This window comes from Nicotiana sylvestris, chromosome 9 (assembly GCF_000393655.2).
Source record: "Nicotiana sylvestris chromosome 9, ASM39365v2, whole genome shotgun sequence".
Taxonomy (NCBI): Eukaryota; Viridiplantae; Streptophyta; class Magnoliopsida; order Solanales; family Solanaceae; genus Nicotiana; species Nicotiana sylvestris.
In genome coordinates this window covers 94001149-94013880 of record NC_091065.1, presented here as the reverse complement: position 1 = coordinate 94013880, position 12732 = coordinate 94001149, and the positions used below count along the sequence as shown (strand labels likewise).

At 38.4% G+C, this 12732-nt stretch overlaps 1 protein-coding gene across 1 annotated transcript; it reads left to right on the top strand.

Moving 5' to 3' along the window:
• The first annotated feature begins 279 nt into the window (after window positions 1-279).
• Window positions 280-888, top strand: LOC138877929 (secreted RxLR effector protein 161-like). Its single transcript, XM_070157574.1, has one exon. The coding sequence runs from the start codon at window positions 280-282 to the stop codon at window positions 886-888; it is 609 nt and encodes a 202-aa protein (XP_070013675.1).
• The last annotated feature ends 11844 nt before the right edge of the window (window positions 889-12732 follow it).

Below are 12732 nucleotides of genomic sequence, written 5' to 3'. Positions count from 1 at the left end.
TTGTGGACCATTTTGATCTAGAGTTGCACCAGATGGATGTTAAAGCTGCTTTCCTAATGGGACTCTGCTTCAAGAAGTTTACATAGTTCAACCTGAAGGGTTTAAAGAAGCTGGTAAAGAACATCTAGTGTGCAACTTAACAAATTAACATATGGGCTTAAACAAGCCTCTAGGCAGTGGTACTTGAAATTTGATGAAATTATTACAAAATTTGGATATGTGAAAAATAAGCTTGATGAATGTGTTTATCTTAAAATAGCTAATGGTAGTTTCATTATTATGGTTATCCATGTTGATGATATTCTTCTTGCCACAAATGATTTGGGCTTGATGAATGAGACCAAACAATTTTTGTCTAGGTCTGATATGAAAGATCTTAGTGAAGCCTCTTTTGTTCTTGGGATAGAAATTAAAAAAGACAAGTCACATGGTTTATTAGGTTTATCACAACGTTCCTACATTGAGAGTGTTATTAAAACTTTCAATATGCAAGACTGCAGACCTGGTGTGACACCTGTTGTAAAAGGAGATAAACTTAGTAAAGATCAATGTCCGAAAAATAAAGTTGAAATGAGAACCATCAAAGATATGCCATATGCATGTGTTGTTGGTTGTTTGATGTACATACAGGTTTGTACAAGACCTGATATTGCATTTGCTGTTAACATGTTGGGAAGATTTTCTTCTAATCCTGGGTGGGTACATTGGGTGGCTGCAAAGAAAGTGATGAGATATCTACAACGCATTAAAGACTTCATGCTTGTGTACAAAAAGGTTGATGATCTGGATCTTCTAGTATATTCAGATTATGATTTTGTAGGTTGTCAAGACACTATGAAATCAACTTCTGGGTATATTTTTATGTTGGGCGGAGGTGCTATTTCTTGAAAAAGTAAAAAAATAGAGCATCACTGCTACATCTACAATGGAAGTTGAGTTTATTGCTTGTTTTGAGACTGCTTCACATGTTGTTTGGATGAAGAATTTTCTTACTAAATTGCAAATTGTGGATTTTATATCTAAGCCGGTGACTATCTTTTGTGACAATAGTGTAGTTGTGTTCTTCTCTAAGAACAACAAGAGAACAAGAGGCTCTAAGCATGTTAGCCTTAAGTTTCTTAAGGTTAGAGACATGTAAAAGAAGGTGATATACGTATTGAACAAAATCTATGTTGGTTGATCCTTTGACTAAAGGTCTTAGTCCTGTAGTATTTAATGAACATACTAAAAATATGGGTATTTTAGAGTCTTTTGATGTGCTTTAGTTAGTAGGAGTTATTTTGTAGCTGCTGATTGAGATATTGCTTTTAATAAATTCTAATTTTATACACGCTTGTGTTATTTTATAATTGTTATGCTTATTGACTAACATGATAATTTATTTATTTTTATTTCCAATTAGATATTGCATAAACTCATGATATCTTTGAGTTTTGCTGCTTGTTGCCTTGATTATCCCCGGTAAGGCACAAGGAAAATCTCCTAATGTGACAAGATTTTAATATCATTTAATATGGAGGCTCTTGATGTGATATGATTATTATATCACTTGGAGGATTATTTCTTTCTAAGAGGTGTGAATCTATTCACCTTGATTAAAAAGATAATATGCTTAGCACATATGTTTGATCCATGTTGATGGAAATTCTAGCATATGTGGTCGTAGATAGAATTCATATCTTAAAATAGTGTGATGCCTGCTATGATTCATTGTTAGTCTTCTCTATTGAGACTGGATGGATCGTTATATGGGTCATTCTATCCTTGGCTATATGAGTAGTGTGGCCACTGCAGAGTTTAAAATCTTTTTTTTTCAAAATGATTTTCTTAAAACTCAAAAGTTTTAAAATTATTTTCTTGTCCTCAATTAACGTTGGCGTCCAAGTGGGAGAATGTTGAATTTGGACTTACGTTAATTGGTTATAGCCTGAAAGGATAGTGAAGTTGCCCAAGTGGTGGATAAATAAAAGGCCTGATATTAAATATTTATGTGTGGATAAGTGAGACCCAATAACTATTGTCTTGTGATGGGTAGACACTCTTTATAAATAGAGGCCAACCTCCATTTCCCTAGCTATTAGTAAACCCTAGCGTATTCTACCTCTTGAATACGTGGTAACAGTACACGCTCCATCAGTCAAGTTTTTCGGGCTGTGTTAACGGTACGCTTCTTGAACCTATTTCAAAATTATGTTTATGTTTGTATTTTAATCTCTGCTATGATTGCGTATTAATTATCTTACACTTTTTCCTAAAGATGTATTCACGAGTAAAAAGTGTTTATCACAAAATATATTTCTCAAAGTTCGATTATTGGTTGTTAGCCAAAGTTGGCGACGTGCGTGACCTTTTTGACTTCAAATGTGAAGATAAAGAAACATTAATAAATGAAAAGGTAATAAAGTTTAAAGAAAAAAAGGATGTAGTGATCATCGCGCTTCATATGTGAATGGAAGATGATGTTTTTATTAATTAGGGTTTATAGGATTGCAAAGTTTTTGTATTATTAGTGGATGTTGCAATTAAGAAGGTCGTCTCATTAAAGTTTAATTAGTGAATTGCTTTTTAAATAATTATCAGCTTCCTCCCAACATTCCTTCCACTATATATATATATATATTGAATGTCGTCCATGTGCTTTGACACTCAGTTACTAATCACTTCCATTTTCAAGGGTCCTTATTTAAAGTCCAGAGCTTCCTCGACCTTTCTAATTTCTATTATATACTTTTTCTATTTGCCCGTTATAAAGAACTTAACTTTCAATATCATTGTAAGGTATTAAAAAAAAAAATTAAGGGGTCATTTGGTATGAGGTATAAGAAGGTATCGTGCTGGTACAAAAATTTAATACCACCTTAATACTTTGTTTGGTTAGCAAACCTTGTAAGTTATTCTGGGATTAAAATTAGTACCGGAATAACTTGTACCTTGTAGAGGGTGGGGTAATTAGTGCCGGGATAACTTATACCTTCTTCTTAGAAATTATACAATTGTCATTTTTAATACAACATACAAAATAATGGATAAAAAACAATACTAGAATAACTAATCTCAGCATAGTATAACTTATCCCGGCATAAGCGTATTCAAACCAAACTACCCGTAACTCTTATATTAATACTAATTTTGTTGACTTCAAGTAATTTTTTTTTCTGGAAAAGTAAAGTTTAGAGTCGTTCGTGACGAAACGATCACGAAATTCATTGGGATCATAGGAGACAGTCTAAGGTAGGTAGAGCATTCATCCCTATGTATGCTTTACTCCTCGCCAAGAAACATTTTGTGTTTTATGTTTTTTATTCTAATTAAGTATATATATTTGACTGTAACCTTATATATTATCTTGATCTACAATTAAGGATTTGATGACTTAACATGCACAACATTATTATGCCTAGCCGGTAAATCTACTTTTTTCTTCAATTTTTTGAATAAAAAGCGAAAGTTTACATCTATATGAGAGTCTGAGACTTATGTGGTTGAAAAATTAAGTGTGAATAGTGACTACCGATCGACTATGTATAATTTTTTTTTTATATGTATGTCCAATGATGCTCGAAAGTGACCTGATAATAATGAAGATGGGAAGTTCTAAAAAAAGTATCGAGTCTCAGATTCAATTTTGTTGTTTTAGTCCCACTACCGAAGTGGGGTGACATGAAATTTACCAACTTAAAATGAGAAATAAATTTATTTTTTATATAATCCGTTCATCGGATGACTTCGGTTAATTATTCAAGTCCATCTACAAAGCTTTCTAGAATTTTTGAATCTAGAGGTACTCCTCAACCTCTCGCCTACATGCACTAGGATAGAAACAAGAAAAACTTTACTATAATTTTCTAATTTCTATCTTAAGAGGGAAAAGAAAGGGAGGATAACAAAAATCGGATACTTTGTGTCACTGTTGATTATTTATTATCCCGGTAACGAAAGAGTTGGGAAAATAGCTCGCGATAGATTTTAAAGTAGGCTCGCAAAAAATTTCAGCAAGTTTTTTGATTTAGTGCTGAAAAACTCAAGTGATGTGTCATGATTTTGCCACAAATCATGACCGTTCATCAGAATTTTCAGCTGATCACCAGAACTTTTCAGCATTTGTGGCTCAAATCATGCTTCAATATTCTAGTGATTATCAGAATTAATTTCCAAAATATAGATGAGCGTGCTTCAAAAGTTTGACCGAATTTTTTTTCCCGAGCGGGATTAAAATTTAAACAGTGGCTCTAAAAAATCCATCCAACACAATTTTTAGAAAAAGAAGGGTCTAGCCACAGAAAAGATAAATCAAGAGCTTCGTCCACTATCACAATGGAATTGTATATGGTCAAAATTGGGCTTGCCCTTTTTTATGATTAATTAAGATCGGGGCGTGACAGACCAGGGTTCGACCCTATGTCATACCGGACCGTGACACGAAGTTAGATGGCCAAGCTCGTGACTTAGGGACTGATCGAGATCGAGACCGAGCGGGATAGAGATCGAGCAAGATCGAGGGAAGCCTGCAGGGCCAAATAACGGAAAGCCAAGATATCCGTGATCGGGCAAGTATCACAGCGGAAATCTCGTCACGTATCAAGAAGAGGCCGATTAATCAGCTAATCATAGGATTTCTTGCCATATTTAGGATTGTATTAATGGTGGGATTCCCCTATTATATAAAGGGGGTCTGATAATTTGTAATAAGGATCATATGCACGTTACATAAAGCAATATACTATCGTCTTCTTAAGCTCTCAATACTCTGTTATTATGTTTATACTTTTCAACAAAATACTTGTTTGATTCGAAGGCGACCTAGCTCGAGGATCAAAGCTATACATCTCTTTTGGTTTTCTTTATTTCTATTTGTAGTTAATTTCAGTAACAATATTGTATTTTTCTCAGTTTGTGCCAAGTAAAATCATGTGTCTTTAAAACTACAATATAAATTTAATTGTTATCCGTTTTTAGGGTAAAACGTTTGGTGCCCACCGTGGGGCTAAGGATAATAGTGATTGCCTGGTACAAATTTTCGTAACACACACTATTTTACACTTGTTCATTGAAGTATCTTTGATTACAAGATTAAAAAATGTCAAACTCTCATTCAACACCTTAACATATTGACAATGATCTCAGCCAACATGGTGAAAACGAGAACATTGCACCAGGAAACGATGTACCCCCTGCTGGCCTCGATGGAATTCCGGTTATAGATCTAATCGACGTGAGTTCGCATGTAGCCATCAATGAAAATTTGGCTGTCGATCCACAAAGCAACATTCGCGGGGGTATCCGATCAGCTACTCAGAACGCACATATCGGCGAAGATGGCGGGATCAACCTGCGGGTGATATTCGAAATGTTGCAGGCCCAACATGCAGCAATAGCCCAACTCTAAAATCAGAACCACACTTCGAGCAGGGTCGAACTCGAGCTATCCGAGGAAGTTATACACACGGTCGAATCGACTTCTAGGAAATCAAATAAGAAGTAATCGGAGACCAACCCTACTATATAAAAATGCTCGAAGAATTGACAGCGAATCGAGATAGTGGAAAAGAAGATCGAGGAAAGCAATAAGAAGGTGGAAACCTATAACTCCAGGATCGACCAAATCTCAGGGGCACCACCAATATTGAAAGGACTAGATTCCAAAAAGTTTGTACAAAAACCTTTTCCCCCAAGTAAGGCTCCGAAGCCAATCCCTAAGAAGTTCCGTATGCCTGAAATTCCTAAGTATAACGGGAAGACTGATGAGAAATGAGAAATGATCTGGTAGAAACTTTGCACAGAATAAGATGAGAAATGATCGAAGTCAAAGTTCACGGGGACTCATGAGCAAGAGTGGTTTCGACCGGATGTCGGGCCCAAAGAACCATCACGACTATCAGAGTATAACTTCAACATTAATGCGTCCTCCATCATATATTCCATCGGACATATCAAAGATACTAGATGGCCTCGACCTTTGCAGACCGATCCAGCCCAGAAAAATCCCAACCAAGTGTGCAAGTATCATGGTACCCATGGCCATAAAATAGAAGATTACAGACAACTAAGGGAGGAAGTAGCCCGATTGTTCAACGAGGGTTACCTTCAAGAATTCTTAAGTGATACGGACAAGAATCACATCAAAAATAGAGATTCAAATAGACAGAATGAGAAAGAAGTGCCACAACACGTGATTCACATCGTTGGAGGGGTCGATACTCCTCAAGGACCAATATTTAAACGCACCAAGGTGTCGATCACAAGGGAGAAGCGAACTCGGGATTACGTACCAGAAGGAACATTGTCTTTCAATGACGAGGATGCAGAAGGGATCGCACAACCTCATAATGACACACTGGTAATATCTGTACTTATGAATAAAACTCAAGTTAAACGTGTTTTAATCAATCCAGGTAGCTCGGCCAATATTATTCGGTCGAGGGTTGTTGAACAGCTCGGACTACAGGATCAGGTTGTGCCGCGGCTCGAGTGTTAAATGGATTCAACATGGCATGTGAAACCACCAAAGGAGAGATAACGTTTCTAGTCAACGTGGCTGGGACCGTCCAAGAAATGAACTTCCGTGTGATCGAGAGTGATATGAGGTATAATGTCCTATTTTGGAGGTTGTGGATCCACAATATGAGGGCAGTACCCTCGACCCTTCACCAGGTTCTAAAGTTCCCAACGCTAGAGGGAATCAAAGCAGTTTACCGGGAGTAACCCGCCTCCAAGGAAATGCTTGTCGTCGACGAAGTGATACTAATATCGGCGCTCTCATCAACAAAAAGATCAAGCTCGAAGGGAAAACAAGAGGTTAAATAGCAACCACAAACACCGACCTCGACCCAATCCGTGAAGCAGGGGACTGGCGAGGATGATGACTCTGGGGTTCCTCGATCTTTCATAATCTTCGATGATTCCGACGCACCAAGTCAACAGTCGAAGAGTTAGAACAAATTATACTGATCGAACATCAGTCCGAATGAAAGGTATACCTGGGCACGAGGCTAGCCCCCGAGCTCAGGGGAAAACTTATTCAATTCCTTAAAACTAATATGGATTGCTTTGCTTGGTCCCATCTCGATATGACAGGGATCCCATCAAAAATCACCACCCATAAACTAATACTAGACCCGACGTTCCATTCGATAAAGCAAAAAAGAAGACCCCAGCCCGTGGTCAAACACGCTTTCATCAAAGACAAAATAACTAAACTTCTCAATATAGGATCCATCTTGGAGGTAAAATATCCCGAATGGTTAGCGAATGTAGTAGTAGTCCCTAAGAAGGGAAACAAACTTAGAATATGTGTAGATTACAAAGACTTAAATAAAGCATGCCACAAGGATTCTTTTCCTTTGTCTAATATCGATTGCATGATCGATGCCATAGCCAGCCATGAGATCCTCAATTTTTCGATGCCTATTCTGGGTACAATCAAATACGAATGAACCCAGAAGAGTAGGAAATGACCTCGTTCATCACTAAGTATGGTATCTACTACTATAATGTAATTCCATTTGCATTAAAAAATGTCGGTGAAACCTATGAACGCCTAGTAAATCGAATGTTCGAAGAACAAATAGGGAAATCTATGGAAGTTTATGTTGATAATATGCTAGTTAAGTCCCTACGATCAGAGGACCATTTGAAGCATTTGTTGGAAACTTTCAGCATACTGAAGAAATACAACATGAAGCTCAACCTAGAAAAATTCATGTTTGGGGTCGGCTTCGGCAAATTACTCGGCTTCATGATATCAAATCGAGGAATCGAGATCAACTCCAGAAAAATCAAAGCTATCAAGGAAATCACGGTAGTAGACAATGTAAAGGCCCTGCAGAGGTTAACAGGGCGTGTAGCCGCCCTGGTAACTTTACACGGACTCCGGAATGCCAACAGGCCTTGGAGGAGCTTAAACGGTACTTGTCGAGCCCACCTCTGCTTCACACGTCGAGGGCAGACGAACAAATTTATTTATATCTGGCAGTATTAGAGATAGCATTAAGTATAGTCCTAGTCCAAGAAGAACAAGGTTCACAATTCCCTATCTATTATGTTAGTTGGACCCTAGGTGAGGTCGAAACTAGGTATCCTCTTCTAGAAAAGTTAGCACTCGCTTTGATAAGTACCTCTAGAAAACTAAAACCATACTTTCAATGTCATCCCATATGTGTTGTAACAACTTATCCTCTTCAAAATATTTTGCATAAACTTGAGCTTTGGGGACGATTGGCCAAATGGGCTGTAGAAACCAGCGGGTACAATATTGAGTATCGACCCCGAACAACTATCAAGTATCAAATCTTGGTAGACTTCGTGGTTGACTTCATGCCGGTCTTAGTACCCGAGGTTGAAAGATAACTATTAGTCAATTCGGATACGTCTTCGAGGATCTGGACACTCATTACGAACGGTGCTTCGAACGTAAAGGGGTGTGAACTCGGCATCGTGCTAAAACCACCCACCGGTAATATGGTTAGACAATCTATCAGAAATAAAATTGAATAATAATGAGGTCGAATATGATGCCATTATTGTAGGTCTCAAACTAGCCAAATGCTTGGGATTAGAGGTGATCGCAGCCAAATGCGACTCTCTCCTCATTGTAAATCAGGTTAACAGAACTTTTGAAGTTCGGGAGGAACAAATGCAAAGATACCTATATAAGATACAAATAACTCTACACCGATTCAAGGAATGGACATTGCAACATGTGCCTCGAGATCAAAATAGCGAAGCCGATGCCCTCGCAAACCTAGGGTCTTCGGTCGAAGACAACGAACTCAATTCGGGGGCTATCATACAACTCAAAAGGTTAGTGGTTGAATAAGACCATGCTGAGATAAACTCCACAAGCTTGACTTGGGATTGGAGAAACAAGTACATAGAGTATTTGAAGAACGTAAAACTTCCCTTAGATCCAAAGTAATCGAGGGCCCTGCACACAAAGGCAACCCGATTTAGCATGTTCGAAAGTGGAGCCTTACTAAGAAGTATGTTCGACGGTCTGCAAGCAATATGTCTGGGACCGGGATATACCAAGTATGTTTTGAGGGAAGTCAACGAAGGCATATGCTGGAACCACTCAGGCGCTGAATCACTGGTTCGAAAGGGAATCAGTGCCAGCTACTTTTGGGTTGATATGTAAAAAGATGTGAAGGAATTTGTGCAAAAATGTGATAAATGTCAAATACATTCTCCAATGATTCATCAACCCAGGGAGCTACTGTATTTGGTTTTATCCCCATAGCCGTTCATAAAGTGAGGGATGGACATCGTTGGCCCTCTTCTATCGGTACCAGGTAAGGCTGATGTCGCCCAAAATCACACTACAAATATAGGTTATGAGGCAGTCCAAGCATGATAAAAATCCAACGCAAGTCGGGATCAAATCCACAAGGAGTTAGATGTTGGATTAGGTATACACCTAGTGTGACTGTATGATGTGCCCATGATTGCACTTCCACATACTCAATTGTTGTTTCTACTTTTACTTTTAAGCTATTGATTGTAATTAAAAGCTAATAGACAATATTTTTGGTGTTGTTGTTTTTCAAGTTATAAAAGATCTAGGATCGTGACTTTCACCTAGGTGGTTACCTAATGGGTTGTAAACTCTAGGGCAAGTTTGATTAGTCGGGTTGTAATATAGCAATAACATGCAATTACCCACTCAATACCTCTCGGTAGTTAGAGTGATTTTGCTCAATTTGGCTTTCTCAAGTCCAAATGGGTATTGCACAAAACAAGTGATAAATGCTCCAGTTGGGTCTTACTATCTCTAGACTCAACCCTTTTATTAGGCTATCAATTTCTTGAGTTTACCCTAATTATTTGTTAGCTAATTTTTCCTAGACTTAGTCTATCTTTCTCAAGTAGAGACTAGATCAAATAGGTATGAATCAACGTTTGCAACCATTAGTTCTTGAATTCAAGCAAAAACTAGGCTAAATACCATTAACCCAATCACAAACAAGCCCTAAATCAAACACCCATTAAGTACCCACACTAGGGTTGGGTCACAACTCTAGCTAGAAATTTAGCTACTCATGGAAAATGAAGAAATTATAGAAGAAACTAAGATAGAATTCATAATACTTGACTAAGGGAAAAAAATCTAATGTTTAAAAGCTAAACATGTACAATGTGACCCAATACAGTAAGTAAAAATGGCTCAGTTGCTCTCTCTAAACAAAACTTGACCTAAAAATGACAAAAACCTAAGCTGAAAATATGTGACAAAATTGCCCCTGCAGAGGTCCTGCGGCTGCACAATTATGTGTGTGGTCCACACATTGAGACTTGGCTTGATAGGTTCCAGTTCTGTGGTCGCACAATTCTAGGTTGCGGCCGTACTCCTTCAACTTCTGCGGACTGCACATTTGTAAGTGCGACCGTATAATGACTAGGGATTCTAGCCTGTTTTATGCTCCTTTTTTACTTCGGTTTTAGATTAAAAGTGTGTACAAGTATTTCCGAAAGCTAACTTATTGTGATTGTTTGCAGTGTTTGGTCAAAAAGAGACAAGGAAGTCATAACCAGCTCCAAAAGGAGTGAAACCTGCACAAGTTCAAAGCTGAGTCAAAAGAGCGCTGACAGCTAAGAAACTGCCGCGGACGCGGAGGGTTCACCGCTGAGGCAGTCTTGTTTATGCTCTCAAATGTGGCAAAGTTCAGAGAGTGATGTTTTGGGCTTAACAAGTTATCACTGTCCGCGGTGAAATTGCGCGGTAGCAGTATCTCTGATGTGGCAGCGGTCAAGTTATCGCCCTCAGCGGAAGCGAGATTCAGAGAACCAAAAATGGAGTTAAAAATTGAAGACCGCAGTCTGCGCTTACTTTTGCTCGGCCACGGTAGTTATAGAGCTGCAACAATCCATTTTCCGCTATCAGCGGAACCTTCGTAGGGCATTTTTGCTCGGAAAATTTAGCTGTGTATAAATAGTTCTTTTTCAGATTTTTAGGCTATCCGTTGTTTAGAAGAGCACGTGAACTACCGTTTGTAGCCTTTTTGAGTAATTTTAGAGCTTGGTTAATTATTAATCTTATATTCTTCTCTTGTAATTACTTTTTATGGGTTATATTTCATCTAAATCTTTGATTTCTTCTGTGATTATGTGTAGCTAAACCCATTAGCTAGGGTTGTGGCTCAATCCTAGTGTGGGTATTTAATGGGTCTTCAGTTCTAGGGCTTAAATGTTTATGACTGAATGATATTTGGCTTGATTTATGCTTTAAATGTTGAATTGGTGGTTGCAAACACTGATTTGTGCCTTTTTGACTTAGGCTCTTCTTGAGAAAGAGAGACTAAGTCTAGGAAATTCAGGCCAACAAGGAATTGGGGTGCATTCAAGATATTGATAGCCCCAATTAAAGGGTTAAACCTAGAGATAGTAATACCCAAATTGAGCCATAATTGCTTGAACTTTTTGACACCTAATTGGGCTTGAGAAAGTCAATTAGGGCAAAGTCACTCAAACTACCGAGAGGTATAGAGTGAGTAGTTACGTGCAATGGCTATATCATGATCCCAATTATAACAAGTTTGCCCTAAGTTTTAGACCCCGTTAGATACCCGCCTAGGTGTAAGTCACTTCCTTAGTGCCTTTAGACCAATTAAGAAAACCTTACAAAAATATCATACTTAGCTTATTTTCCTGTATCATTAGTATTAAAGTAGAATAGTAAATAAACAAAGAATGATTGGAAGTGCAATTAAGAACATCGCACATTGCTAGATTAGATATGAACCCAATTCCAAACATATCTTAACTCTCTGTGGATTCGATCCCAACCTTTCGGGTAAAAGCTGCATCGACCGCTCTTGCCACTCTATAGTGGTATAGGGTTGGACCTGATCACTTTTTGGTGCCATTCGGGGGGAGCTAAACGGTTTTGGCTATCTATCTAACAAGTTTTGTGTCTTGTTTTTCTTTCCTTCTATGTTACTAACTTGTGTGTGTCATCAATTCAGGTACGAAATGGCAAACAATGATCCTCTTGGAAATGTTCTCCCAGGGGAGGAGGTAGATGATAATGGTGAAGATGAGGTGCCTCTAGTTCCTCAAGGTCAAAGAAGAGGCTGCTAGGCCAATGACAATGTTCCAGACCCTCGCCCGCCTTCTCCAAAAGTCGCTCCTCGGGTGCTTCCAAATGAAGGATACGCAAGTGCAATTTCCCCACCCCGGATCCAACTTTGTTCCCTTTTTCACTCAGAGGGAAAGATTTGGACTGGCTCGAAAGGATTCCCAACTATTCCATCACTACGTGGGATGAGTTGGCGGAACAGTTTATAGCTAAGTTTTTCTCGCCAGGGCATATAATGACTTTGAGAGATGAGATTTTGGCCTTCAAATAGGAACCTAATGAACCACTTCATGAGATCTGGGAGAGACATCAGATAATGGTGAAAGAATGTTCGAACAATGACATGACCGAAGCAATGATCCAACAGACATTCTACCGTGGCATTAACATGACTAATTAGTGTGTAGTGAACCAGCTAGCACGGGGAAATTTTATGAACACACCTTATGCTGAGGCTTGTGATATATTGGATGAGATGACAGATACTTCCTCAGCTTAGCAAAGTCGAGCTAATGTGCCACAGGTGATCTGACTGTCATTCACCTGCATAAAGAACTCCACGACTATGGTCAGGCAATGACAGAGTTAACTACAACAATGAACCAGTTGGCAAAACCTCAATTGCAATAAGTTCAAGCGCTGAGACAAGTAAATGCTATGGA

Excerpts from the sequence above, each read along its gene's own strand:
- LOC138877929 (XM_070157574.1), top strand. The coding sequence starts at position 280 with ATGGTTATCCATGTTGATGATATTCTTCTTGCCACAAATGATTTGGGC.